The sequence below is a fragment of the Paralichthys olivaceus genome, chromosome 9 (genome assembly GCF_024713975.1).
Source record: "Paralichthys olivaceus isolate ysfri-2021 chromosome 9, ASM2471397v2, whole genome shotgun sequence".
NCBI lineage: Eukaryota > Metazoa > Chordata > Actinopteri > Pleuronectiformes > Paralichthyidae > Paralichthys > Paralichthys olivaceus.
Window position 1 is genome coordinate 9,203,526 of NC_091101.1, and position 24,526 is coordinate 9,228,051.

General features: G+C 41.0%; 1 protein-coding gene across 2 annotated transcripts; it reads right to left on the bottom strand.

Moving 5' to 3' along the window:
* Positions 1-579: 579 nt before the first annotated feature.
* Positions 580-24,311, bottom strand: stag2b (STAG2 cohesin complex component b). 2 transcript variants are annotated; one of them, XM_020112152.2, is made up of 34 exons: positions 24,223-24,311; positions 21,926-22,054; positions 21,758-21,839; positions 21,428-21,571; positions 21,217-21,313; positions 20,955-21,031; positions 20,556-20,760; positions 19,426-19,577; positions 18,255-18,328; positions 18,037-18,160; positions 16,823-16,921; positions 16,583-16,662; positions 16,298-16,405; positions 15,825-15,936; positions 15,617-15,734; positions 14,753-14,856; positions 13,955-14,047; positions 13,779-13,868; positions 13,444-13,647; positions 13,033-13,103; positions 12,812-12,899; positions 12,642-12,722; positions 12,452-12,544; positions 11,858-12,032; positions 11,588-11,727; positions 10,785-10,886; positions 10,523-10,671; positions 9,147-9,275; positions 8,699-8,925; positions 6,634-6,856; positions 5,186-5,293; positions 4,967-5,093; positions 3,857-3,934; positions 580-2,486 (listed from the first exon to the last, which is right to left on the bottom strand). In XM_020112152.2, exons 2-34 carry the CDS (start codon positions 21,967-21,969, stop codon positions 2,463-2,465), a joined length of 3,822 nt encoding a protein of 1,273 aa, XP_019967711.2. In that variant the 5' UTR covers positions 21,970-22,054; positions 24,223-24,311; the 3' UTR covers positions 580-2,462. The 2 variants fall into 2 exon arrangements, with proteins under 2 accessions (XP_019967711.2, XP_019967564.2); XM_020112005.2 differs by having other exon boundaries at positions 24,088-24,297.
* Between the last annotated feature and the right edge of the window lie 215 nt (positions 24,312-24,526).

Here is a 24,526-nt window from a genome sequence, read left to right on the forward strand (position 1 = left end):
CTGCCGAGGTAAGTGCCTCCCCTGCACATTATTCTGACAGCAGACATGTGACGTAGTGATAGATGAGCCTCTTCATGTATCACAGGCCGGACATGAAGGCAACTCTCTGCCAGGGCCCATTCGCACACGCTCGCATTGATCTGAGCTCCTATTTATTAATCATGCACTTAACACTGAAGACTGGAGAAGCTTTCATCCTCTCCTGCGCTTCCTGTCCTCCACTTTTATCATTACACAAACTGTGGCGCTCTTTGTCTGCGCAGAACAAGACATCACTCTCGCTACAATGGGCCCTTTTGATTGTCAACACAAATGTGAAAGCTGGTAGATACAGCGAGATGTGTGCATTGAAGAGACAGAGGGCCCGAGAACACATTAGCATAGTCTTTTAACACAGTGAAAAGGATACAGCAATTATGGGTGGGGAAAGGAGATGGCTGCCGTGGACTACACTGCCCCCTTCTGCCGTTAAAGGGAAACTTCAACTATTCAACTTGAACTATTTTACCACAAATACATGAATGTAACCCCAGCGTTCATCATGCTGCATTCATTATTTCCAGTAAAAAGTACCACTGATGAAATGTGTTGATTTTTATTCAAAAGTTACTGTCTCCAGACAAGTACAAATCAGAAAGAGTGACTGAAAGAGGATGGGATAATAGACAACAACTTAGAGTGTAGGCAATAGTGCATGGAAAAAAAAAACACAGAAATGGCCAAAAAGGAAGGAAAGAAATTAAATTTTGTATATATACACATGATCTAATAAGAATTTATACCAATGTAGTGGTAAGTAACAAACAATAAACAGTACTTTTTCCTTAAAAGAATTTTCTCTTTTACTTACATAAAATAATTAGGCAAAACACATATAGGCTGTTCATCTACTTTATCACATTACATCTGACCACCTCATGTTTCATGTTCTAAGAAGCCAATTATTCCACCTTTAAACATGACTGATCCTCTGACATGGAAGATTACTGTGAGAGAAGGTGACCATCACAAGCATGTTTAAGGCTTAAGCATGGAATGACTACAAAATAAAAACCTCAGTAGACAAAACATTTCATTAAAACTCGCGTGACAAATATATGTCAAAATCTAAGCTTTGTCTAGCTGCCACAGCGCTGCTGAATCATTCTCATCTTCAGTATTGTCTGAATGACTACCATACACTTTTAACATTTGAAATCTTTTGAAGTGTTGTGTGACAGGAACTTTTCATTCTTGAGAAAACCTTAAAGCTGAATTTCACAAGTCTTTTCATTAGTTTTATCCAAACTAATTTACACGTAGGAAAAAAGGTAGAAACCCGAAGACATTATCAAGACCAAAAAGGAGAGAAACAAAAACGAAACAAAAAACGAAAAAATAAAAATACAAATTTAAAAATCTTCCTTGATGCATGGCTTTACATGCTCTCTTTTTTTTTTTTTGTTTTACTTACACATTTCTCAGACTTTTTGACTGAAGGTTGAAAAGTTGAAAATAAGAAAAACCAAAAGCACATATATAAAATCAGCACCGATTCATATATAACTTTTATTCAAAATGTAGAGATACCCATTTCAACATTATGCTGCTGGATTTAAAGAGAAAAAAAAAACGTGATTTTCTTAGACAGGGCTGCTTTTGTCCAGAGCCCACACAGTGGCACTACTGGGATTTAACTCTGCTCATGGTTGGGGGACACATGTCCCCTGGTAGATGGTGGTTAAGGAGTGGTCCGAAATCTTGGGGTAAGCTCTGGGACTTACTGCTTTAAACAGGGTGGAGCGTTCAATGGACTGGGAATCTTCACATCATAAAAAGAGATCCTGACTGATTCTACGTCACCATCTTAACCACCAGTGGTTATCAGGACCTCAGGCCCAGCAACAGGGAAAAGAAACTCAGAAAGAGGGAGGAAAAAAAGAAAGAGCACAGAAACAGAAAGACCTCCATCCACTTGGCTAACACAGTACAAGCAAGCTACTACAGTCTGTTTATAAATTACTACTTCACACCTGGTAACTTACTACAATTGTAAAAAGGGTTAGACATAAAAAAAAAAAAAAAAAGTTTCTTAAGTTAAACACACCAATTCATCCCCACTGAAAAAAGGAAAGGGGGTTAAAAAAAAAAAAAAAGAAAAAGAAAAATAGAAAGCTATTATGGATCTTCTTCAGACACGTCTCATTTCTAATAGGTTTGGAAGTGGCCTGTTACACTATTTCTGAACAGGAAGAGCTTACCCAAGATTATAAAAGTAAATATTTGAAACAAAGTCCTCTCTGAGCAAGCAACACTGAGTGTGGGTTGTCATTGGTCCACGTGGAGTACAAGCCAGAATTTTTTTTTGTTTTGTTTTTGCTTTTTCTTAGAGAAAACGCTTCCGTTTTTTCGCATCTAAAATTCTCTTTAAATACAAAGCGCCTCTTCTGTTATCCCAGCGTCAAAATCATCTGGATATTAGCTTAAAACATGGACACCCCAAGAACCTAGAGGAAACACACAGGAAAACATGTTTTAATGATAATTATCAAGTTAAACATTCACATTTGATATGATTGAAATTGATGAGATATGCCACATCCTGACATTTATGAATAAAAGCATAAAATTTGTTGGGTTGGGCAACAACATCGGTTCTTACGAAGCCAGTCTCTACCAATCACAACACAGATTTCAAATTTCAACTATCATTGAATTTGCATTTTTAAGTATCAGTTCTGGCACCGGTACCATTTTGAAACCCAGCCGATACCTAATTCTAAAGAAAAATCAGCCCATCTCTTCACTGCGTATGGTATGAGAATGAACATGAATAAAGATGAGGGTCCACTTCAGACCGGAGTATAAAGTGTGAAGATAATGAGGCGTACCACTGTCACGTTAGGAGGTTATATTTGGCCGTAACAAAAGTGGCTGGGCCTCCTCGCGGCAGGGTGTCACCTGAGCGGCTGCATCATTACAGCGGTTGCTGCTGAGGTGTCACAGGGAGAAAGTAATCTAGCTGCTAACTTGAGCCCTCTCACATTAATAATTCCTGGCTGCCCTTAAAGTTTCTGAAATCCTGCTGCGTAACAGTGCATTTCACTTCCATTCGGCACTTTCCAAATATAATCATGTCTACAGCCACATTCATTTTTAAGTTACTCAAAAGTTCAGCAACTAAAACAAAGTGTCCTGAACTGTATCTGCACTATGGCCGGGTTAAGTGTTTGATGACGGGAAAAAGCATTTTCTTCTTTGACACGTTTGTGACAGTTGAATGATTTAAAATTGACACTAATGACCTGCACAACACTCCATATTACTGGCATCTGAAGAACATTTCAAAGCTGAGACTAGGAACAAACCCCTGAGGCAAATTGCAGGGTTTATTAAAGTTGGGACATATTGAAACAAGAATTTAAGACTGGCAGTACATGCTGAAATAAATAAAATTTGGCGTGTTTATACAGGCAAAAGAAAAAACCGGCAGCTTTGCAACCAATAAGACATGTTGCGTTTGGCTGCTGTGCATTCAGCCTGGTTTGCTGAACTTGTCTAAATGTTTCACTGTCTCATTCAGCGCCCCCAAATACAACACGCTTGCAAGTGATCCATGTAATGCGACCAGTTGCCAGGAATCCATTTTCCATTCAACCCATAGCCTTGTCCTAATTTCAGTGTTTACTTTCTTTTAAAGGAAGTCACAAGTGGCGTCTACTCTCGCTGTGCCTCACAAGCTTCTCCAGCTGGCCAACACACAAACACATCTGGAATCTTCATACAACAACGGCCTGAGAACAAGCCTGCGTTTTGAGAAGGGCGAGTCTGTGAGTATACGAGGTTAAACAGAGCTAAGTGATGCAATGATTCTTACCGACTCATCCATAATAGAGGCAGGGTCAAAGTAGTCTGGCTTGAGCTCAGATCTCTCACGGCGGTTCTTGGAGGGTGGCTAGAGGAGAAAGAAGAAACATTTAGAGCAAACACTAATAATCTTTCCTGCTCAAACAGCTGCTTTGGCAGACAACCCGTAAATGTTTGAACTATTTGCTAACTTAAAATAAATTAGACTTAAATCATTTCTGGGGAACAAACAAGATGCTGACATGGATTTTTGCAATGTGCATTACAATATTAAAACAGGAGAGGTACAAGCTCAGCAGATACGTGCAGCACAGAACTCCTGCAGCTCCATTTGGAAAGAATTCATCACACATGCGGCGAATGGAGTGAATTCAGAGGAACTGGGGCAGTTGTTCCATTTTCTGGTTGATTCAACGTGACATTTGGAGCCTTTTCTCAGAGTGCAGCACCAGTGTAAGCATCCAAAACAGACATTAGTCTTGGGTAAAGTTTTGTTCTGGCTTTAACACTCATCATACATGGTTCTGTGGTTTTGGCGTAAATGGTCAGATGAAAGAGTCATATTGCCACGTGTTGTATCAACAGTTGCGAGGCCCTGTCGACAGAGTCCGTCAGCGTTTCCCACAGAATTAGATTTTATCTATAGCAGTGAAAGTTGAGGGTGGGGCACTAGTCAGGCCGATGAGAGATGATTATTGTGATTGTCTGGTGAACACGCACACAGTCACAGTCTCATGAGCACAAATGACTACACAGAGGCGTGTGGGAGGTCACCCAGTAATCTGCTGGGGCCTGTCTTCCTCTTCAGAACTGTTGTGTACAATGAAACCCTTGTCAAATGGGTTCACACATTGCTGATCAGCTCCAGGTAAATATCTTTATTTTATCTTTCTTTCAGCCTGTGTTGGCACATTATTATCGTCCAACCAGCAATGATTAGTTTACCAATTGCTACAGCAACACATGAAAGAGCCTCTGGCAGAAAAATCTGAGGAGCACCCAAGAAACGTTTCTGATGCTTCGATAAAAAATGAACTTGTGTTCCAGAGGAGGAATTACAGAAAAAGTGCATAGAGGGAGTTCCACACTGGAGGTTTAATCAGTTACATGCATATCTCACCAAATCAATGTCCATGGTGTCAAAGTCCATGCCTTCATTGAGGTCATCCATACGACCCTCAGATGACATCATCACATCCTCCACAATCGGCTCTTCATCCTCCTCCATGAGCCCAGTGCCGCGACGACTGTGAAAGCAAAATGGTAATGTAAATATATAAATCATATTTCAAAATGAGATTGAGACAGGCAGCCCTCTGTGCAGGTGTGTTTGTCTTACATAGCGTGCTGCAGGTTGGTTCGGAGCTTGGCATAGTTCATGGCTCTTTCCTGCTGCTGGCGTGCCTCTTCTTGCTGTCTCTGAGCCAGCATCCACGTCACCTGGGAACTAAAATGCACAAGATGAAAAGTCAGGTTGGATAAATAAACTAGTCAGTCAAAGTCCCAGCTGGCCTCACACTTGGCAGGCTGCTAAGTGCACGCATTTTACAACCATTTAAATTAATAGCACGCAAATGGGAAATTACAGTGAACACCGTCCTAATGTATTCTGGCTCATGCTCCACACCTTTGATTCCATTCTTAGAGAATAAGTGATCTACCCAGCTGAATGTTGAAGCTGGACAGAAGCCTAGTCAAATTTATAAAATCTTGGGGTAGCATTAGGATGCAAGGAAATAACAGATAATTAAGTAAATGGCTATCAAAGGGTTTTAGAAATGCAGGGGCAACCTAGCTAATGAGGAGAAAGAAGTCTAATGGTGGACGGGGGATATTTAGAAGTGACCTGTGTGTGTGTGTGTCTTGGCACAATATTTAATGGTATAAAAGTTTGATGGTGTGCACAGTAGAACTCAACGATTAACTGAAACATCCACATTAATGATGCCCCCAAAGTAAACTTTTTATATGCATAAGTTAAATACAAGAGGGAACACAATATTGATGACAGATGTTAACACTTAACTGTTTCAGGTCCCAGTGACAGACAACTGGTTGAAAGATGTTAAAACCTTTGTTGGCTGGAACATTTAAGTGTTCTTTTAATTGATTTTGCATGCAAACCAAAAGTGAAACTACTACACTACCAGAACAACATGCAGCTGTACACTTTGGCGTGTGGGTCGGTGGCTCGGACGTAGACCGAGAGGAGGACGGAGACAGTCTGAGGACACCCAATGCCGAAGTGTCCTTGGGCAAGGTTCTAAACCCCAAAAGGCCCCTCATAGATGTTGAATGCACTAATTGAAAATTGCTTTGGATAAAAGCTAAATGACGTAATGGTACCCCAGCTGCACTACAGCTGACAGGGAAGACGTAGAGCAAGTTGTCAATATGGCTCAAACCTTAGAGTTAGCCACTGGCACAACAAAAAAGTTTTTCACATTATGAGAAAACCCACTCAGCTTGCCTTCAGACAGACACACGACCATGTGCACATAGACTAACAGGCTGAGAAAGAGCTTTTTTTCCCCTCTGAGGTGAGGACAAACTGCTGAACCCATCACACCAAAACAACTAATCCTACCTCAAGTTAAATATATAACAGTTGTTTACAGCATTTTATCTGATCTGACTATAAATATATACATTTATGTATACACATTTCTGTTGCTAGTTGATGCTGAACCAAGTTTAGTTGTATTTTGATATTCAGAGATCTCAAAATACAACGTAAAATAGCAAAGTGAACTGACTGCTTCACAGCACCTCTGGGAAGCAACTTACTTGTAATCCATTGGTGTCTGATGGTGCTGAGGCGTCTGTTGATGGTGCTGCGGGTGTTGGTGCGGCTGCTGCTGGTCGTGAGGGAGGGGGTAGACCCCCATGTAGCTGTCATCACGGCCCCTCTTCGGGTCTCGCATGGCAGTGGAGGTGAGGTGCGGCGACGGCAGCATGACCGGGGTCTGCATGGTCTGCTGCCACACCTCACTGCTGCTGCTGCTCTCCTCTGGAAGAGAAAGAACAAAGTGTCAGAAAACTCTCAACAAATGTGCGTAAACTTGTTTTTAGGAACAGACGTTTTTCCTAAATAAACCCATTTTATCCCAAGTTCCTTCAACTATGAACAATGTTGAGTTTCAAAACATAACTGACCAAATGTATGACTGTGACTGGGTATTATAACAAAAACCAGCAAATGTCTGTTTACATTGACGCAGGGGTTCTCATTTGTTTTACTTAAGAACTCCAAAAAGAGGCTGGAATGTGGGTGTTGTATTTCCAAACTTAAATTAAGTGTATTCTCAAAGGATGTGGAATTCAGAACTAGGTGTAAAGTACCGTCTACTCATTGCAAATAGAGGTTTGACCTTTCACACCAAAAGGAATTTCTCGATTCATGGTGAGACATGGTGGACGCCAGCAATAATCCTGTGAGCGAAATCCAAAACTGAGATAACAACAAAGGGGGGCAGAACAAGCTCTCAAATGTCTGTGATAGCCACTATTTGATTCTGACTGTACTACACTGCATGTTGCTAATGAAATGTTTTGGAAGTTTCATCATTCATTACTCTTGTGAAAACCCTGTTCATGAAAACATCTTTAGCAAACATTCAGTCACACATTTGAGTGACGCAGTGATTGGTCAGGAGCATTGTGACTCTTTTGACTCTCTCCTACCATCTGCTGTTTAATCTCCTCACCCATCAGCTCTGCTGGCTGAGCCGGCCTGGTAGAAACGCATCTGGGTTAATCTGGGCTCCAACTCTGCTTTTGTTATATCACAACTAGGCTACACTATATGTGGCTCTCATTAAGACTTGTTCTTAATGTGCTGGTGCAATGGTAGGTGCTGATTGATGTTTTTAGTTAATGACAGAAAACTGCTGATGTCCAGTTCTAAAGCTTTACACTATAATTACCGCGTCCTGGTTTTATGCCAAGTTCCAGGAAATATAGTCACTATCTCACCTTCTGGCCAGAAAAGTGTTTCTGCAGGAGATTATATTGTCACAGTGAAGTTGACTTTTTAGATGCAAAATGTCCTTCATTCGTTTCATCCTGTTAGATATTTGTGTTCAATTCTGTAACAATTGATTAATTATTTTAGGTATGTGCAAACATTTGTTTTTGAGGTCACAATAACCAGTGTTATGAATCAAATATCTAGACTGTGGCGACCCACCATATTCTAATGGGTCTTGCTACAGTTTAATAATAAAACACTGGCCAACACTTGCCTTTGTACCATCAATGCAGAAACCTCAGAGTTTTGCTGTGTGCTGATACCAGCTGATACCTGGCTCAGGTCAGGTGTCCACACTTAAGCGTGCACCTCTGACTAGCATTCAATGCAGTTTTCTACCAAACAAGAACTTCTCTATTGTCTGTGTACCCATCACTCTGCCCGTTTTGCACATGAGAGCAAACTGGGTGCCTGTGCATGTGCTACCACCACAACCTGAATCAATTCTGTGGAGGACACTGGTGACCTTTGACCTCTAAATTTAAATCAGTTTATCACAGCGTCAAAGTAAGCATTTGTGCCAGGGATAATACAATTAACACTGGTTGTCCCTGAGATTTCAAGTTCACTGGAATAGGATCGATGTGCGCTCAATGGACATTGACATTTGAATAAAATCCATTCCGTCCATCCTTCAGTGGGACTGAAAAAAGCACAGATGGACAGAAAACCCGAAAAACATAATGTCTCTGGCCATGGCTGCTGCTGCTGCTGCTACAGCAGAGGCCTATATAGCTGTCAGCACCATCTAAAATAAAGTTAATCTACATTGTTCTAAAATAAAACATTAATAATGACCTATGCTTCCTGTGTGTTCTATACCTTCTGGCAGTTTCCTCTTGGCTGCTGACGCTCCGGCTGTAACAGAAGGAGGCTTGGACTTTTTGGAGCGAATGGAGGAGCCTCTGCTGGAGTAGCCACTCATCACCGACATGGTGTCATCATCACCACCGGCCTGCAGGGAATTCCTGTAGGAGATGAGGGGGAGCCAGCAGTCCTCTCGCTGCAGCGCCATCTGGAATGTCATGAAGCGCTCCAGGTACATGTGGCTGAGGAGCAGAGGGAGTCCACAGAGAGAAGATGAACAAACCCGTGCATCCGTGCGTACACAGAACAAACGTTAACATAACCAGGTGCACATTCCAACTACGGGGTTAAAGGAAAGCCTCACAGCAACTATGCACACATCTGAAACACCAGTTGCACCAAACACCTGTTGCTCTGAGACAATGAAGCCTCCCACCCGTCAGCTAGCAGATAAAATACTTACACAGTCCTCTTGTCTTGTTTCATAAGCTTGGAGGAGAACTCGCTGAGGATGTCTAAGAAAGCCAGGTTGAGGGGAGGGCCTCCTTCTCCCTGGGGACTGGGATCCTTAAACGAAAACTCAATACCATCCCTGAGAGGAGACAGAGAAGATGAATAACAGACAGTCAGCAGAGAAAATAAATTGATTCCATGTAGATAAAACAAAATAAAGTTGATCCAGACTGAGTGGATAAGAGTCAAAGTCTAAAGTATAGTTTCTTTGGGAAACATTGTGCTTTGTTACAACTAGGAATACTGTGGTTAATAAACCTTCTTGAATACGTAATTATTAATATGATGAACAATTAATCTAAACGTTATATATTTAAACAGATTCAGTATCAACATATCACTTATCTTATAGTGCACCAAATTGCATCCAATGTTGTTTCTACATGAACACTTGTGATCATAAGCATTTAAAATCACTCAAAGTCTTACAGGCAAACCTTAAATCACTGTGATCAGATATTTGCAGTTCCACTTAACCACACCCAGTAATCATGTTATGTTGTGCGATAATCTAATAGTACTGTTCACATACAGCTGGTTTTATCTGTTTATCCGTCTGTGTAGTTCTGTCTGAATCTTGTAATGCTGCCAGCTTGGTCTCCCATTAAAAAGAGGTTATTAACATTATGGGATTTACCTGTTTGAATAAAGCATGAAATATTTAATCTGAGGTGTAAACAAAGCAGGATATTTAGCCTGTGTGTCATTACTTTGATGTTGTACATGTACAAGGGATACTTGGGATAAACTGCTTCCTTGGAACCTGACTGAGATTATAATTAAATAATATACAATAAATAAACAAAAGCATCATGTAATGAATGTAGTTATTCACCAATGTGGAGGATTACGTAATTTTAAACAATCAACTCTCCATGGCAGTTCAACTGAAACGTGTACACTCCAAAAAGGTCAAGAGTGAATTAACAATAGTTTCTTGTTTTACCACTACACCAGTTCGTGTTTACACCAACTGGTGGGAAACTGGATTATGCAGAAGCAGACATTAGTGTTACAAATTTTTGAGCAACATTTGCTACATAAGAGCACATTTGATGGATGTTAGAGTTTCTTGAATAGTGTATGTAACAGACCAGCTTTGTTTTTACAGCCAGACGTCATTGTACATGTTAGTCTGAATTATTTTCAGTTCATGGGAAAAACTGCAACATCTCATTACTTAGGTCTCTCCAAAATTCAGAGGATGAAAAAACCTGGCAAGAGAATTCAAGTGGTAATTTGTCTGACATGGCAGCTCCAGGATTGCAAGGCAAAAAGGTTTAAGAAGAGCAATGTCAATTTAACGAGAGCGGAATGAAACCTTACTTGTGTAGCATAGCGATGGCATCTCTGGTTTTGACTTGGTCGAGACCAAAGGTTAGAGAAAAACGACGTGCCAACTCTTTAATTCCACAGAACGAAGAGGAGGAACGATCAAACCCATGACCCAGTTCTGACAGCATTTCATTGAAGAGCTAGCAGGAGGAGAGACGTGAAATGTTAGATTAACAAACTCTTAAAAGTGGGACATGCGACCAGAAGGTCAGAGTGTCTGTATTAATTAACGAGTAAGCATGTGTGCACCGACCTGCTGCAGACTGATGATGAGCGTCTTGGCACATTGAATCTTGTCGATTTGTCGAGTCTTACTCATAGTCTCCTTGATGATGTCACCATAATCATTGTAATACTGTAAAGAAGGGAGGAAAACATTTATCAGGTCATTCAGAATTTACTCTATCATTTATAAAAATATCCATCTATATAACTGCATTTTCCCCATTAAGACCTAAGGCACAGAATAAAAAACGACTTAATTAATATTTGATAGATTAAATTTTAGCTCAGACCTTTTTCTTTGTAAATAATCAATCTTTTCCGTAAACTTTGTAAAATTGTAAAAATAAAAAAAAAACTAACCCAGCTTGTTTACAGACACGCCCCTTATTCCCCCCTTCCTAGACATGTCCCTTTCTGACTGAGCCTTGGTCAGTGAGTTAGCAGGTACATCGTCCGGGTCTGAATCTTCTTCATTGTTAATAATTCTTTTTTTTGTCAATGGAAAAACAGGGCAGTAATCTGCTTCAATATCACTCCCTCACATAGATCATTAGCGCTTACCTGTAAGGCTACTTAAAAACCTTTCATGCAGGCCAACACGGCTAACAAACAAACTACATGTCCCATAATGCATTACCCTTTCTCATGAGTATTTCAACAAATTAAAAATGTATTTCATCTATCACATGTCTTCAGAACGATGACATTGTGGTTGAGACACATGACTCCACCGGCTCTAAAGGGGGAAGCACGGAAATGTCGCAACTGGTCTTAAAAGGTACATACACACACATCAGATCTTGACGGATTCAATGATATAGCTTTACTTACTCGCATGTACTGTTTGAAGATGTCAGCTCCAGTCCTCATTTCTACTACACAGTATATGATCAGTTTACAGTAGGCAGCCAGGAGGTTTCTCCTCTTGTGCAGAGCTTCAATTTTTACGGCCTCATCGTCCTGTTGCCCATCTGAAAAGAGAAAGAAACAAAGTTTCTACAAACTGCATTTTTTGGTTTGTCCTTTTTACTTGCTCTCCTTTCTCACTGGAGCAGAGCTGAAAGTAAATGAGCCTCTAGAACCGCACATTAGAATTTGTACCTGTGCTATTTGTGTCGTCGTCCTGATCTATGAAGACGTGATTCAGGATGAAGGAGAGAAGTTCAGACTGCAGCGAGTCCTCCGGGGAATAGACAAGGGGCTCCAGGTGTTCTCTGCCTCCGGACACCATCTGGTGGCTGAAGATGAGCAGGAGATCACACAGGATGGTGAATGCCTGCAGGGAGACAGAAAAAAGGACAGCAAGTTAAAGCTCAGTTTATAAGTACTATGTACTATATATAAGTACTATACAAAAAGTATAATTACACAAATCGCCACAAGGATTTGTTAAAATCTGTATTTTTACATCACTTTGGGGGCAGAAATGCAGCACAAAATGTCTTTTCATCAATTATGTACAAAATAAGTAAGGGGTACCCGGTGAAGTCAATCTTTTATGTGATAACACCCTCTTAGAGGTGTAGAAATCCACTGCTGCTGCAATGAACAGCAGCTAAACCACCCTTTATGAGTTAAAGGTTTTGCAACCATATCTAAATATTGACTATGCCCATTTTATGTTTGCTATTGAGTAGATTCTACAATTACAGTTGCTGCTACACATGTAGATTTGCTGTTGTACACGTTTGTCACCTGTTCTTTGACAGCTGTGTTGACATTGGTGAGGTAGCGCTGACACATCATACAGAAAGCCCTCATCTGCTTCCTCAGGGTCACCATGTCATCCTGATTCAAGACACAGACAAGATGTTTTTTGGTCCATCCATTTCTCTTCAACATTTTGCACAATAGAGAGGGTGAACGTGGCTTTAGGAGACCTCACCTTCCTGGAGCTCCCCTCAGATATCTTAGCCAGATTCCACAAGATCACGTAGTGGGTGCACTGCAGCGAATGGATGACTATCTGCTCACAAGTGGAAAAAACGGATTAACATTTCTGAATATTCACTATTACTGAAATGTATTACTAGATTCGTATTACTATCTTATAACCTGCTCAGGCATGTCTCCATTCTCTATGCCTGTGTTGAGAAGCTTGAAGTTACTGGTAAAAAGGTCCCACCCCGACAGGTCGTGTGCACTGCAACAGATATGTTTAAGTCTCAGTCAGTTTCAAGAAAACACACAAAGGCAAATTATTGCTCTAACTGGAGAAAAGTACAAGAGGAGTTTGAATTTTGTGAGGAAATAGGTGTTACAGATAAATGTCATACTTGTGAAATGCTGTGATCCTCTTTAGAGTTGACAAAACCTGATATGCATCATCTTCATCGGCCTCTTCCCCCTGGAAAAAAGAAACAGTGCAAATTTGTAATTTTATGGATCAAGATGGATCTGATAAAGACTGAGGCACCAAGATCACATACATATCAAAGTTTTCAGATGCCTCATCGCAGACTATTTAACATGTTCAACATTTTCTTCACACACTTATGCACGTTGATGATTTAATGTCGGGTTAAAAGAAAGTAAATAGAAGAAGGTTGATGCAGTTTTTAGGCATAAACATCCCTTTAAACATACAAAAAACTAACAAGGGGCAAGTGATTAAAATATGAATTGATAGCGATGAGTGGGCTCAATAATCAAAATTCTTGTGCATGTGTGCATCCTGTCACTCCTACCTCCTGTAGAAAATCCTCCAGTAGCCTGTTGAACTTGTCAACCAGTTCATCCAGCAGCTGGGAGCGGGCGATGTCCACCCTGTTAAAGATTGTGAACTCCTCGTTGCAGAGGGCATGGTAAGTCTTAGAGCAGGCCTCCAAGACTTCAGTGTCTGTGTGCTTCTCCACTATTTCCCTGATCTGACGCATTAGGGACTCCAGATGCTGGATTAGAGAAAAAGAAGGACACATTGTGTGTGACAAATGATGAGGGAAATAAACAACTTTGTTTAAGTTAAACAAACTGATAATCTTTTTTTCCTAGTTTGATTGCTGTTGAGTGATAATGTCCATACCTTCTCCAGACGTCCTGTGGTATAAATTTCCAGATCAAAGAACTGAGGCAGCTGCAACAAGTTGGTCACCTTCTCTGAATCCACAGCATACTATAGACAAAACAATTAAATCAAAGGTGAATACACATCTAAAGCCAAAAGGCTTTATAAGGAGTACTTCAGTAGATTTAACAAACCTTGGCCAGTAGAGGGGGCAAAGCCACAGCATACAGCTCTGTCATTCTGGTTCTGTCATCCAGCTGAGTCTTCTTCTCTTTAGCCGTCATCACCTGATCAGAGATGCAGCAAGTTATACATGTTTCTAGTTTGCATTCATGCACACAGAAAGTCTAGTCTTGAATGTAGTAGTTTACTCTTTGACCTGACCTTTACAGGTTTATTTCAGTCCCATGTATTTCATTGCCATGTTTATATCACTTTTGAAAACTAATTGCCCAGCACAGGTCACACTTTTGCAGGAGAAGCAATAGAGCAAATTTAAAACATACATTTAAAAGGCCAAGGCAAGAGCCCACAGTTAAACCAAATGAGATTAAAGTGTCTGTTCAGCACAATGAAATCTATGTAGCAATGTCTGTTAGGTTGTAAAATGAATGCCCTCATACTGTCACACATAAAACTGCAACTTTGCAATGTGGCAATCACTGTACATCAACTCTGCAGGCTGTTATCCCCAAACTGGCACCAAACATTTTAAGCAAAAAAAAAAAAACATTCAACATGTGATATATTGCAAAAAACAAATATAATCAAATATGCATACAAATTAATCCATGTAAAATTAGTGCAAGTGATGTTAGAGGGGATTATTTCAACTGTGTTTCAGTTTGCTCTGACCCAGCTCGAAAGGAAAAAAATAAATCAATGCTTAATTCATCTGTCAACAAAGCAATCCCAGGACAGCTGTGTTCATGTTAGAAATTACTGAATTTTACTTCCACCCATCTTTGTCCACTATTCAAATCGACACTTACCCTCTTCCCCGTGCCTCTTCCAACGGGTGGGTGGCATTCAGCAGCCTGGCGCACAGTGCACAGCATAATTTCAATCAAGGCTGTCTCTTGTCTGTCTGTAAGAGCTACAAAAACACAGAGCAATCAGGGCACATTTTACAGATAAAGCTGAAGGTGTTGGCATCCTTCCACTTCAAGAAAAACAAGACATCCACCAAAAGAAGCTGAAACAAAACTGACAAAAGTATTTGGGATCAACAATTCACAAATTCAACACATCATTTTAAATAACAGCTAAATAAAATGGTGTGAACATTGAGACCATATAATGCTGTCTCATTCATTCTTGGCTGCTTTTCGGGTGTATGTGGAGACATGACCTGTTCTGTAAATATTTAGGGGACCCAATGTCAGATGCAGCAAAGTAACCCCAAATCATTACTAAGCCATGTTTCACAGTAGGGATGTGATCTTTTCTGTGAAAGCTTCAATTTTTTTTTGTGAACAAAGAGCTGATGTGACTCAACAAAATATCTAAAGGGACTCTCCCAAAAGCACTGTGGTTTGTAAAGTTCAAGCAAACTTCAGTCTAGCATTTTTGTTTTAGTTTCAAAACATGGGTCTTACACTCTCCACTTTCATTCATAAAGTGATGTGGAGTAACTAGATACTGTAGTTGTGCTGTTTTAAAACAAGTTTCTCTGTCTGCCTTCAGGTGAAAAGAAAAGGATAATGTTCTCCAGCTTTCTCAGCTAGTCAATGGAAATCTTTTTATTTCAACAAATTCAAAAGAAAGAACAGATCATGTTTCAGTGCCACGTCTCTATGTGACCTGAAGTGCAAACCAGTAATGTAGGCTTAAAAAATAAAAATATACCAACATACCTTCCTCTCCTGGTAACGGTTCATCTAGCAGCAAGCTGATCATACACTCCCAGTCCTTCAGTAGCTCTGCACCACATTCCCAAAGGGAGTCCACTAGGTAGGCTGCATGCTCGTGGAGCTAAGAAGAGATGTTCACATCAAGGGTGGATGATTCAGTCTATTAACATACTGCTAATAAAGAAAAGAAAAAGGAAACATGATTATATACCTCACTCTCCAGGAAGAAGAAGACAGTGGTCTTAATGAGGTTGGCGTTGGGGCTTTGTCGGCCTCTTCTCTTGGGGGCACCTTCCTCCTCCGGTTCCCGTTGGCTGAACAGTCTTTGAAAACATTAATCATTAGTTTGGTATCACACAGAAGCAACTCCCATATAATCCTCCAACTCCAATTCTTAGAAGCAGCAAGGGGGCTTGAAAATAAAGAAAAATCAGCTAAACTGAAAACAGATTGAATTCAACTGAGAGCGAGACAATCCAACAGAGACTAACATTGAGTAACTTAAACTGAATTTCTGAAGTTACAAACAGAATTACTGCCCGGATGAACCTGTGAAAAGAAATGTGTAGATGCTGCGTCTACAAAATGATATTTTTTTCCCCTCTTCCCTGACCTGCCTCTACATCATAGTGTCTGTGTTCACTTCTGTTCAGTGGTGTAAAGTTCGATGCATGCTCAACATACTTCTTAAAAAGGAATTCTCCAGCTGCAATGGCGACAGGCCTGTGTGCTGAGTAGACCAAGTGGTAGACACTCTCACAGTCCTCAGGGGTCAATACCTCATCCGTACTACTGCAGAGACAAACACAGAAGGTCAGTCAGTTAAAGTGTATAAAGTAGCAGCACATGTGTACCTCATGCAATTCATGAGGTACACATGTGCGTCTTCATAGATCAGGTGGATGAAATCTTTGTAAGTGTCTCACTGAACAGTACTAATCGGTTAACATCAAGAACACAGCAACTTACTTCAAGACTAGGGTGAGTAGTTTAATTGCTTGTACTGCAACATCATACTCTTTGTCCAGAGTCATGGAGACGATTCGGTCCTGAGAGAAAGCGAAAGAAGAGTGAGATTAAATATCTAATGAGTTATTTGGCTAAAGGAATACATTTGATGCGTGTGTGAGTGTCTGTCAGTATAAACTTAATTTTGAGTCAGAAAAGTCTGAGATGTTGTGTCTAAGTTGTCCAGCAGGTGGTGCTCACCTTGAAGCGACTGGTGAAGAGTTCCAATCTTGCATTGAGCTCTCTGTTGTAGTAGAGACCCTGCAGGGCTGTCAGACACTTCAGACGTACCTCACCTTGCTGGAATAGAGAAGTTATGTATTTGTTATCATGTTCACAGTAGCAAATTATACATTCAAAGGATTTGGTAAAGACGAAAAAACATCTTAAACACAAGGTAAAAAATTAGTAGCCTAGATTCACCTGCTGGAATAACAGCAGGTATCAATCATGAGCCCCAAATTGTTCTGGCTTAACCTTGTTTATAATAGAGTCATTGATTTTGGCTTTATAAAGGTGGATTCTAATCCAACAAAGTATCTCCTCACAGTGCACTCGCTGTCCTTTCTGAGCATGCACAGAAAATAAATAATGATACTACACAGCCCTGGTTCTGTAAATGGAATAAAAAGTGGCTCGGACCAAGCAACACAACACTACTCAAGCCAATCATCGATAGGTGTTTCTGCTTGCGCACAGGACGAGAGAAAGGGGGAATGGGTTGGCAGTGGGAACGGGAGATGGTAAATGTGGCACATTCTAACGGATAATTACAATTTAAGAATTATCAGATTGGCATCGCAGATTGCAAACAGACACATTTGCAAATGGGTGGAGGAACAGCCAAAGAGGAGAGGGAGAATAGAGATTCTGTAGCCTGGCTGAGAAAGAAATTCAGCCCTGGCCATATCCAGCACCAACCTGCACCTCAAGTGACAGGCACAAAGACAGGGCCAGGAAAGTAAAGAAAAGAAAAAAGGACATTTCGGGATATTCTGATGTTCTACCAGTCCACCAATGAGGCAGCCCACTGGGATTTGTCCTGGTAGTCTGACTACTGTGGTGACACATTAGAAAGTTCATGAGGTATGAAGATGAATGTGTAGGTTGCTTTGTATTTGTTTGACAGGTGGGTAACATTTGTTTTGTTGTTTCCAAGAGCATTCAGTATTCTTTCATCCGGTGTGCAAGTGTGTGATCGCTAGTCGCAACAGGCTAGAAATTGAAACTGCCTAGTTTGCCAAGATAGTGTTGAGATGTTAGCTTTAGTAGAAGGAGAGGTGTGAGTATTGCTGTGTGTAGCTGCTGTGCTTGCCCACAGCGCTGAGCTGAGGTCTAATCAGAAAAATGAAGTGTAAACTCCTCTGAACTATGGATGCATAGGGACTTTAAAGACAAAAGAAATTCAAACTCACCTTATCGTGCATCGTCCATCCCACATACTTCAGATAGCTGTCGTTGAGGAAGGCATCGCTATAGAGTTTCATCCACACTCCAATCTCTTCTATACAGATTGCCCGGATTTCTGCTATTGAGTCACTGTAAAAATATCATTCTTTGTTAAACTGTGCACAAGAATAATACAGTATCAGAATGAACATTTTTGATAGAGTTTTATTATTTGACGCCATACCGATATCTGTGAACAAACACTCCTTTGAATATTGCATTCATCATGTTTTCAATCTCATCCTGATTTTCTTGGAGCTGAAATACAGAAAAAAACATGAGTACATTTATTCAGTCAAACATAAAGCTTAACTGAATAGAATGTTAAAGAGGTAACCAGGAGGCATTGTTCACATAACAAGATGTGTGTGACAGTCAACTATGCCTTCATGCTGTGATGTGGCTGCACAGTGAAATAACAGATGGATGCCCAGTAGGACCTGCTGTTATATAACCTAATAAAACTGACTGGCTGAATAACACTTGGTGCTAACACAGTCACTGCAGGTCCGCCACCTACCGGGGTGTTACTATTCTAAAAATGGAACAGATTTATGGTTTATTAGGTAAAATAATTCACAATTATTTGAAGGTATGGTGTAACTTAGGAACTCTGTGTGTGTGTGTGTGTGTGTGTGTGTGTGTGTGTGTGTGTGTGTGTGTGTGCACAGTCTTTGTGATTTCTCAATAAAACTACCCTTTTTATAATGACTGCAAGTTGGGCAATGGTTATATTTAAATCAATTCTGAGTTAGGATATAATATAATACATATGACATTTAATTCCGCCTGCTATTACAAACTTTATCTGGCTGGAAATGGAGAGGATGGGTTCTGAAGGTTCCATGTGGAACATTGGGACTTAAAGTGTCATCAGGCTCAGTGCCAGATGGGTAAGTAAGACCTCAGAATATTCTAATTTACTGCCACTTTCTCCACTGAGACTGGTCCAATCAGATGGGATGTCCAGTAGAATCATTTCTCAAACCAACCACTTTATACAGCCCCTCTTGCAAATACTGTCTGAATCAGTCAGACACTTCTTCCAGATTCTATCATCTCCTAAATAGAAATATCTATTAAATTAAATTATTGGTGCTATAAAATTGATTCTTTAAAAGCTAATGAAAAATAATAAAAAAAGGTTTGTTTCTGTCACGTTCTGCCAAAGTCAGGCAAAACTCTAGACACTGAATAATGACCCCAATAAATATATAAACCACTGCTGATGATCTACAATGTAGTTAGAATTTGAGGCGTCCAATGAGTATGTATGTGTAAATGCAAAAGGCGTGTTAAATGTGAGGCGTGTAAATTAAAACAAAGGCAGTAAATTACCATGTGGCCACTCTTACCTCTTTGCGTTTCTGCAGGAGCAGCTCTAGCCTGTCGTTGGCCCTTTTGGGCACCGCTTTATTCCTCTCTGCCTCATACTGGCGCTGGGTGTTGTCCATGTTGATGCTGAGGTTTAGAGCTACATTCACCAGGGCTGTCATCAGCTTCATGGCTGTTCAAAGCACAAGTTACAACAAGAAAAATAAAATCTATAAATAACAGATCAATCGTGTACAATGGAAAATTGCCTCTGGATGAAATATAATCTTTAGGAGACTAAGTTCCACCACAGAACAAAACAAAACACTTGAGTGACCTAACCTTTAAGCACAATGAAATATGTCAAATTGAAAACCTATTCTGGGAGAAAAGTAGTTTCAAATTAGACATTAGAGCTGGGCTGGAGCTTATACCAAGCTCCATACACTATGAATACCAATCGGTCCAATTTTGGCAGCATTTGTGTTCACTTGAACTTGCACAGTTTCAATGTGCAATCATTATTTAACAAGATGTCATTTAAAATAGCTCTGTATCAACTGATCTGCTCTGACCTGGCTGCCTCGACCAGCACAGATACCACAACTTTAAAACAACAAAAACAAGTTACAGCTGAACACTGACAGATAAGGGTAATTGGTTTCTGAGACAAACATCAACACTAGAGTGTTTTGAGGCTAAACCACCCACCTGCTCAATTAACAGTCATTGTAAAATGTACATGTGTTGCTGCAAAAAAACATATAAGCTGTTGCTCTGAATTCCTCTGGTTATTACAGAGCACATGATCTGACCCCACTAGGTGCAATAGGTACTTTATTTAAGTGGGTAAATCCACCTACATTTTATACTACAAACCTGAGCACCCTTGTATGCATGACAAGTGAAACCAACATGTGCAAATAAACCAATTCGTCAAAATGAAAACACATGTGTGGGTGTGCCATGGATGTTTAGTAGCTTTATCTGTGGATGTATTAATATTGTCTTTTACTTTTCACAAGATAGAAAAGATTGCAGACAATATAAATTTCAAACTGTATTACATTTACAAGTATTTGAAATGCACATGAGATTATTCAAAATGTGCATGAACGCTGTACTCATTCACCACACACACACGCACGCACGCACGCACAGCTCATCTTACCCGCCAGTGTTGAGGTGTGTCTGAAGGCTCGGACCTGGGAGTCTGATAGTCCGGTGAGAAGAGAGATGACTGTGTCCATCATGTACTCATCATAGATGATACTGTATTGACACTGGCGCACTAGAACAGCAATGAATTCACAAAAGCTTGATTTGAACTTCTTCCATTGGGGCCCTGCTATGGTCAATGGGTAGTCACCGCTGTCCTGCAGAGGCCACAAAGAGAAGAACATCAGTAAATGCAATGACATACCACTACGATTAGTTACCATTTCTATCTGCAAAAAAGTTCGAACAGTTCTTAGCAAAGAGTTTTGAAGTTGATATTAATAATCTAAAATGATACTTCGGAGGTCTATATTAAATGTGGAAATAATTATACTGAATAGAGTGAAGTTACCTCATCAAATTCCTCTGTCATTCGTCGGATGATCTCAGAGTTCTGCATGTTGCGGAACATTTCTCCACTGACCACACCTGATAAGCACAGAGTGGTAAGTCAGAGGACAATTCACTTAATGGTCAAGAACAACAACAATGTAGAGAACCAAATATGTCAGAGGGGTTCTGTAAGGACACGTAGAATCAATAATTTACTTCAAACACATTTGAAAAAGGACCGATCCCAGGCTAACAAGTAACACATACAATACAGTACTTGCCTTTACATCCTGAGCATTGGATGAAGAAATTGATGAGATCTAGTAGCGCAACGTCTCTGTCATGTTTATACGACTCAATCCAGTCATCAACAACAGACTGCAGGAAGGTTGGGATAGATTGATATTAAATCAGAAAGTAATTAATGGAATCTAGCATGAGTGACAAATATTTTATACAAAGTGGCAATTATAAAAATCTTTCCATTCTTACCTGCATTGCACTCCTGCCCAGCTTCACCACCTCAAACAGCATCATGTTTTCCATGCCATTCTCTTGGTGGTGGCCGTTTAACCGACCTGCTCCCTTCCCTCCTTTGCCTTTCTCCCCGGCTGCCTTCTTCCCCTTCTTCCCACCCTGCAACACCATAAAAGAACATAAGGATTAATAAAAGCGTGAGAATCATCACAGTTATTAAGAGAACTTAATTTTACACAACAGAAATATCTATCACGGAAATATAAAATGGAGAACATGCTGTTTTATTTGACCAGAATGTCTTGACCCAGGTCGAGTGCATCAAGCCATTGTGCCCTTTCATACCTTTCCTTTCGCTGTGTTTGCAACTCTTCCATCAGGCTCCTCTGAGAAGTCTGTGTCTGAAGAGAATCGAGTGTCTGTGTCGCTGGTAGACACAAGAAAACATTAGTATGTAAATTCAAACCAGCCTCAAACATTGACAATAAATAACAACAGGAAGCATGTACTTACTGAGTAAAGGAGAACTCTGATGGTATTTCTGGTGCTGCTATCATTTCTGTAACATCTTCTGGATAACTTCAACTTATGACTGGCTTGAGATCCTCAGAGAATACCAGACAGGGGGGGGTTGCATGTGACCTGGAATATGAAATCGAGTGATTAAGAGGGCTACACGTGCACACCCGTCACACGTCCCAACGCGGCAGAAACAATGAATGTTAGAAAGCAGACATCAAGTGTGTGCATGTTTGCAGAAGCACATCCCTGTAGTGAGCAAATGCTACTTTGATGCCATTCAAGAGGGAAAAAAACGGTTTCACATGGTAACGGGGGCGGAAACCACTGCTCCTGTCACACTCAGCCGCCTCCCCATTGGCTCCCTCGCTTTCTCCGCTTCCCTTGGTTTACTGAAAACGTCACGCAACAAAGATTGGAGTGTCTTCCTCAATGGCCAAATATGGCACTGCCCTATACGCCCCATTCATATCTCAGCCAATCAGGAGGCAGTATCAACATCAACAAGATACCGCAGGCCACAGAGAAACTATTGCATGGCTGTGATGTGTAAATTAAAAGACATAAATCCAAGAGAGGAGAGTAGACATAACTTTTGAAATCAGGATTCTTACTTTGTCTGAACTTTTTATTTTCTTCAAACAAAAAAGGGGAAGTGGACAGAAGCAGGAGGAACAACGGATCTGACTTGAAACAGCTGAAATAAACTCCACCTGTAATAGAACCACACATGGCGCAATACTCTCCTCGTTTAGTCCTAGTTCCATCAGTGATGACCTGAAGTGGTCATTATTTAATTATAATACCGTCTGTGAGGAGACTTCCATGGTAAAGTGAAGGATCTGACTCAGGTGTAATTAATGCTGTGTGTTAATCACCATGGGATCCTCTCCTCCACACTGCCCTGGGAATGATGGCCCACATACACGGGGGTCTTATGAAGTCCGGTTATTATTCAAATACAATCAACAACTTAAAATGACCCACAGCATAAAACAATCAACCGAGGGAGAGCGATTCCTCGTGCGACACGGAGAGGGCTTTGTGTCCTAAACTGAACAGGGAGGTGTGTTGGTTGGAAAATATGCGCCCATGTCTATTTCCTTGATGTTGCGTGTGACAAGACGACGGGATTCTATGGGTGTAGACTGAAAAAGTGGCGCCAAATCGAGCGGCGTATCTCATAAACTTGTGCCTGCGAATCTAAACGAGACGGTTTTCAGACCAACCGCACGCGCGAGCCCCGACTTTGCGTGTTTGTGCGGTTCATCGGTGCCACAAAGTAGCGGCTCGGTTCCCTCCAACAACGCCGACGCCGCCACGCTCTCCGTCGGCTCCTGTCAAAATTGACACCGGTGCGCTGCTGGCGCTAGCGCCGCTACTAGCTAAGCTACCGAGGGTTTCGGCGTCTCCCCCCTCCTCCAGCGTCAGCTACATGAGATCGGATCAAGTAAGCGAGCACTTCTCCCACTGAACCCGGGCGCGATCTGCTCAACAACGAGGGCGACCGTCTGCTGAACGATTTAACGCCAAAATATCGGCGATATGCCATGTGTACCAATGCTATCGTAGTTGGACCATAATAACAAAACAACGCAAGCCCTACTGTACTAGCGCAAGCTAATGTTAGCCTGTGCACAATAACCCGAGTCCGTGCTGTTTCCAAGGACAATATCTGCCTTGTCTCCACACCAGTCACACACAATGCTCCCGCAGAGATCGAGCAAATAGCCACAAGGATTATCCACCAAATAAAGAGCAGGGAGCAACTACCACTGCTTAGCTATGCTAACTGCTACCGCTAACGTTACCTAAAAAAAACATCACGTCCTTGCGTCCTCCATCTTGCCTCGGGAGTTCCAGCACCGTATTGCATAAGCAACAAACACTTTGTTTACAAATGTATAAAGTGTAAGTAAGTCGCATGAAGCAATGAAACGATTCGTTTGGTTATTAACTAAATATTTTGCAGCCGGGAGCCAGAAAACGGGTTCGTTAGCGTGCTAACAACCGACGTAGCCATGTACCGCGAGCTAACGAAGCGACTTGGTTGAGGCAGACATCCGCGCTCGGGGCTCATCCACAGCTAGCCAGGCTAGCAAAATACAAATCAACTAACTTCCAGATAGCTCTCCGCCATTTTACGGCTAACTTACCTTGTTGTGAAATGTAATCCCGGCACAATCGGAACTTTTTACTCTTCTTGTACAGCCTCCGTCTGAATCCCGCTACAATTCGCTAAAAAAGAGTTTAAAAGTCGCGGTCAGAGGCGGTTTCGGACGTTCTCTCACCCGCTTGCTCCGTAGTTCGGTTTGTTGTTTCGACGACCTGGGAGGAGGAAATCCTGGTGCAGAGCTGCCACCTAGCGGCCACAACACCCCGTTAGATATACTGTTGATCGGCTGACATCTAGTGGTCACTGACGAGTACTTCACCTCATGATCACTATCACTTTGTTCCCTGCAAATTAGATGGATAGATAGATAGATAGATAGATAGATAGACAGATAGATAGATAGATAGATAGATAGATAGATAGATAGATAGATAGATAGATAGATAGATAGATAGATAGATAGATAATTTCCTTTTGTT

What these genes read in the sequence shown, in the direction of transcription:
- stag2b (XM_020112152.2), bottom strand. Translation starts at nt 21,969, where the DNA reads ATGATAGCAGCACCAGAAATACCATCAGAGTTCTCCTTTACTCA. An exon ending in CAAACACAGCGAAAGGAAAG is followed by an intron (nt 21,572 to 21,757) that starts GTATGAAAGGGC and finishes ATGGTGTTGCAG; the next exon opens with GGTGGGAAGAAGGGGAAGAA. An exon ending in CTGAGGGGAGCTCCAGGAAG is followed by an intron (nt 12,545 to 12,641) that starts GTGAGGTCTCCT and finishes GTCTTGAATCAG; the next exon opens with GATGACATGGTGACCCTGAG.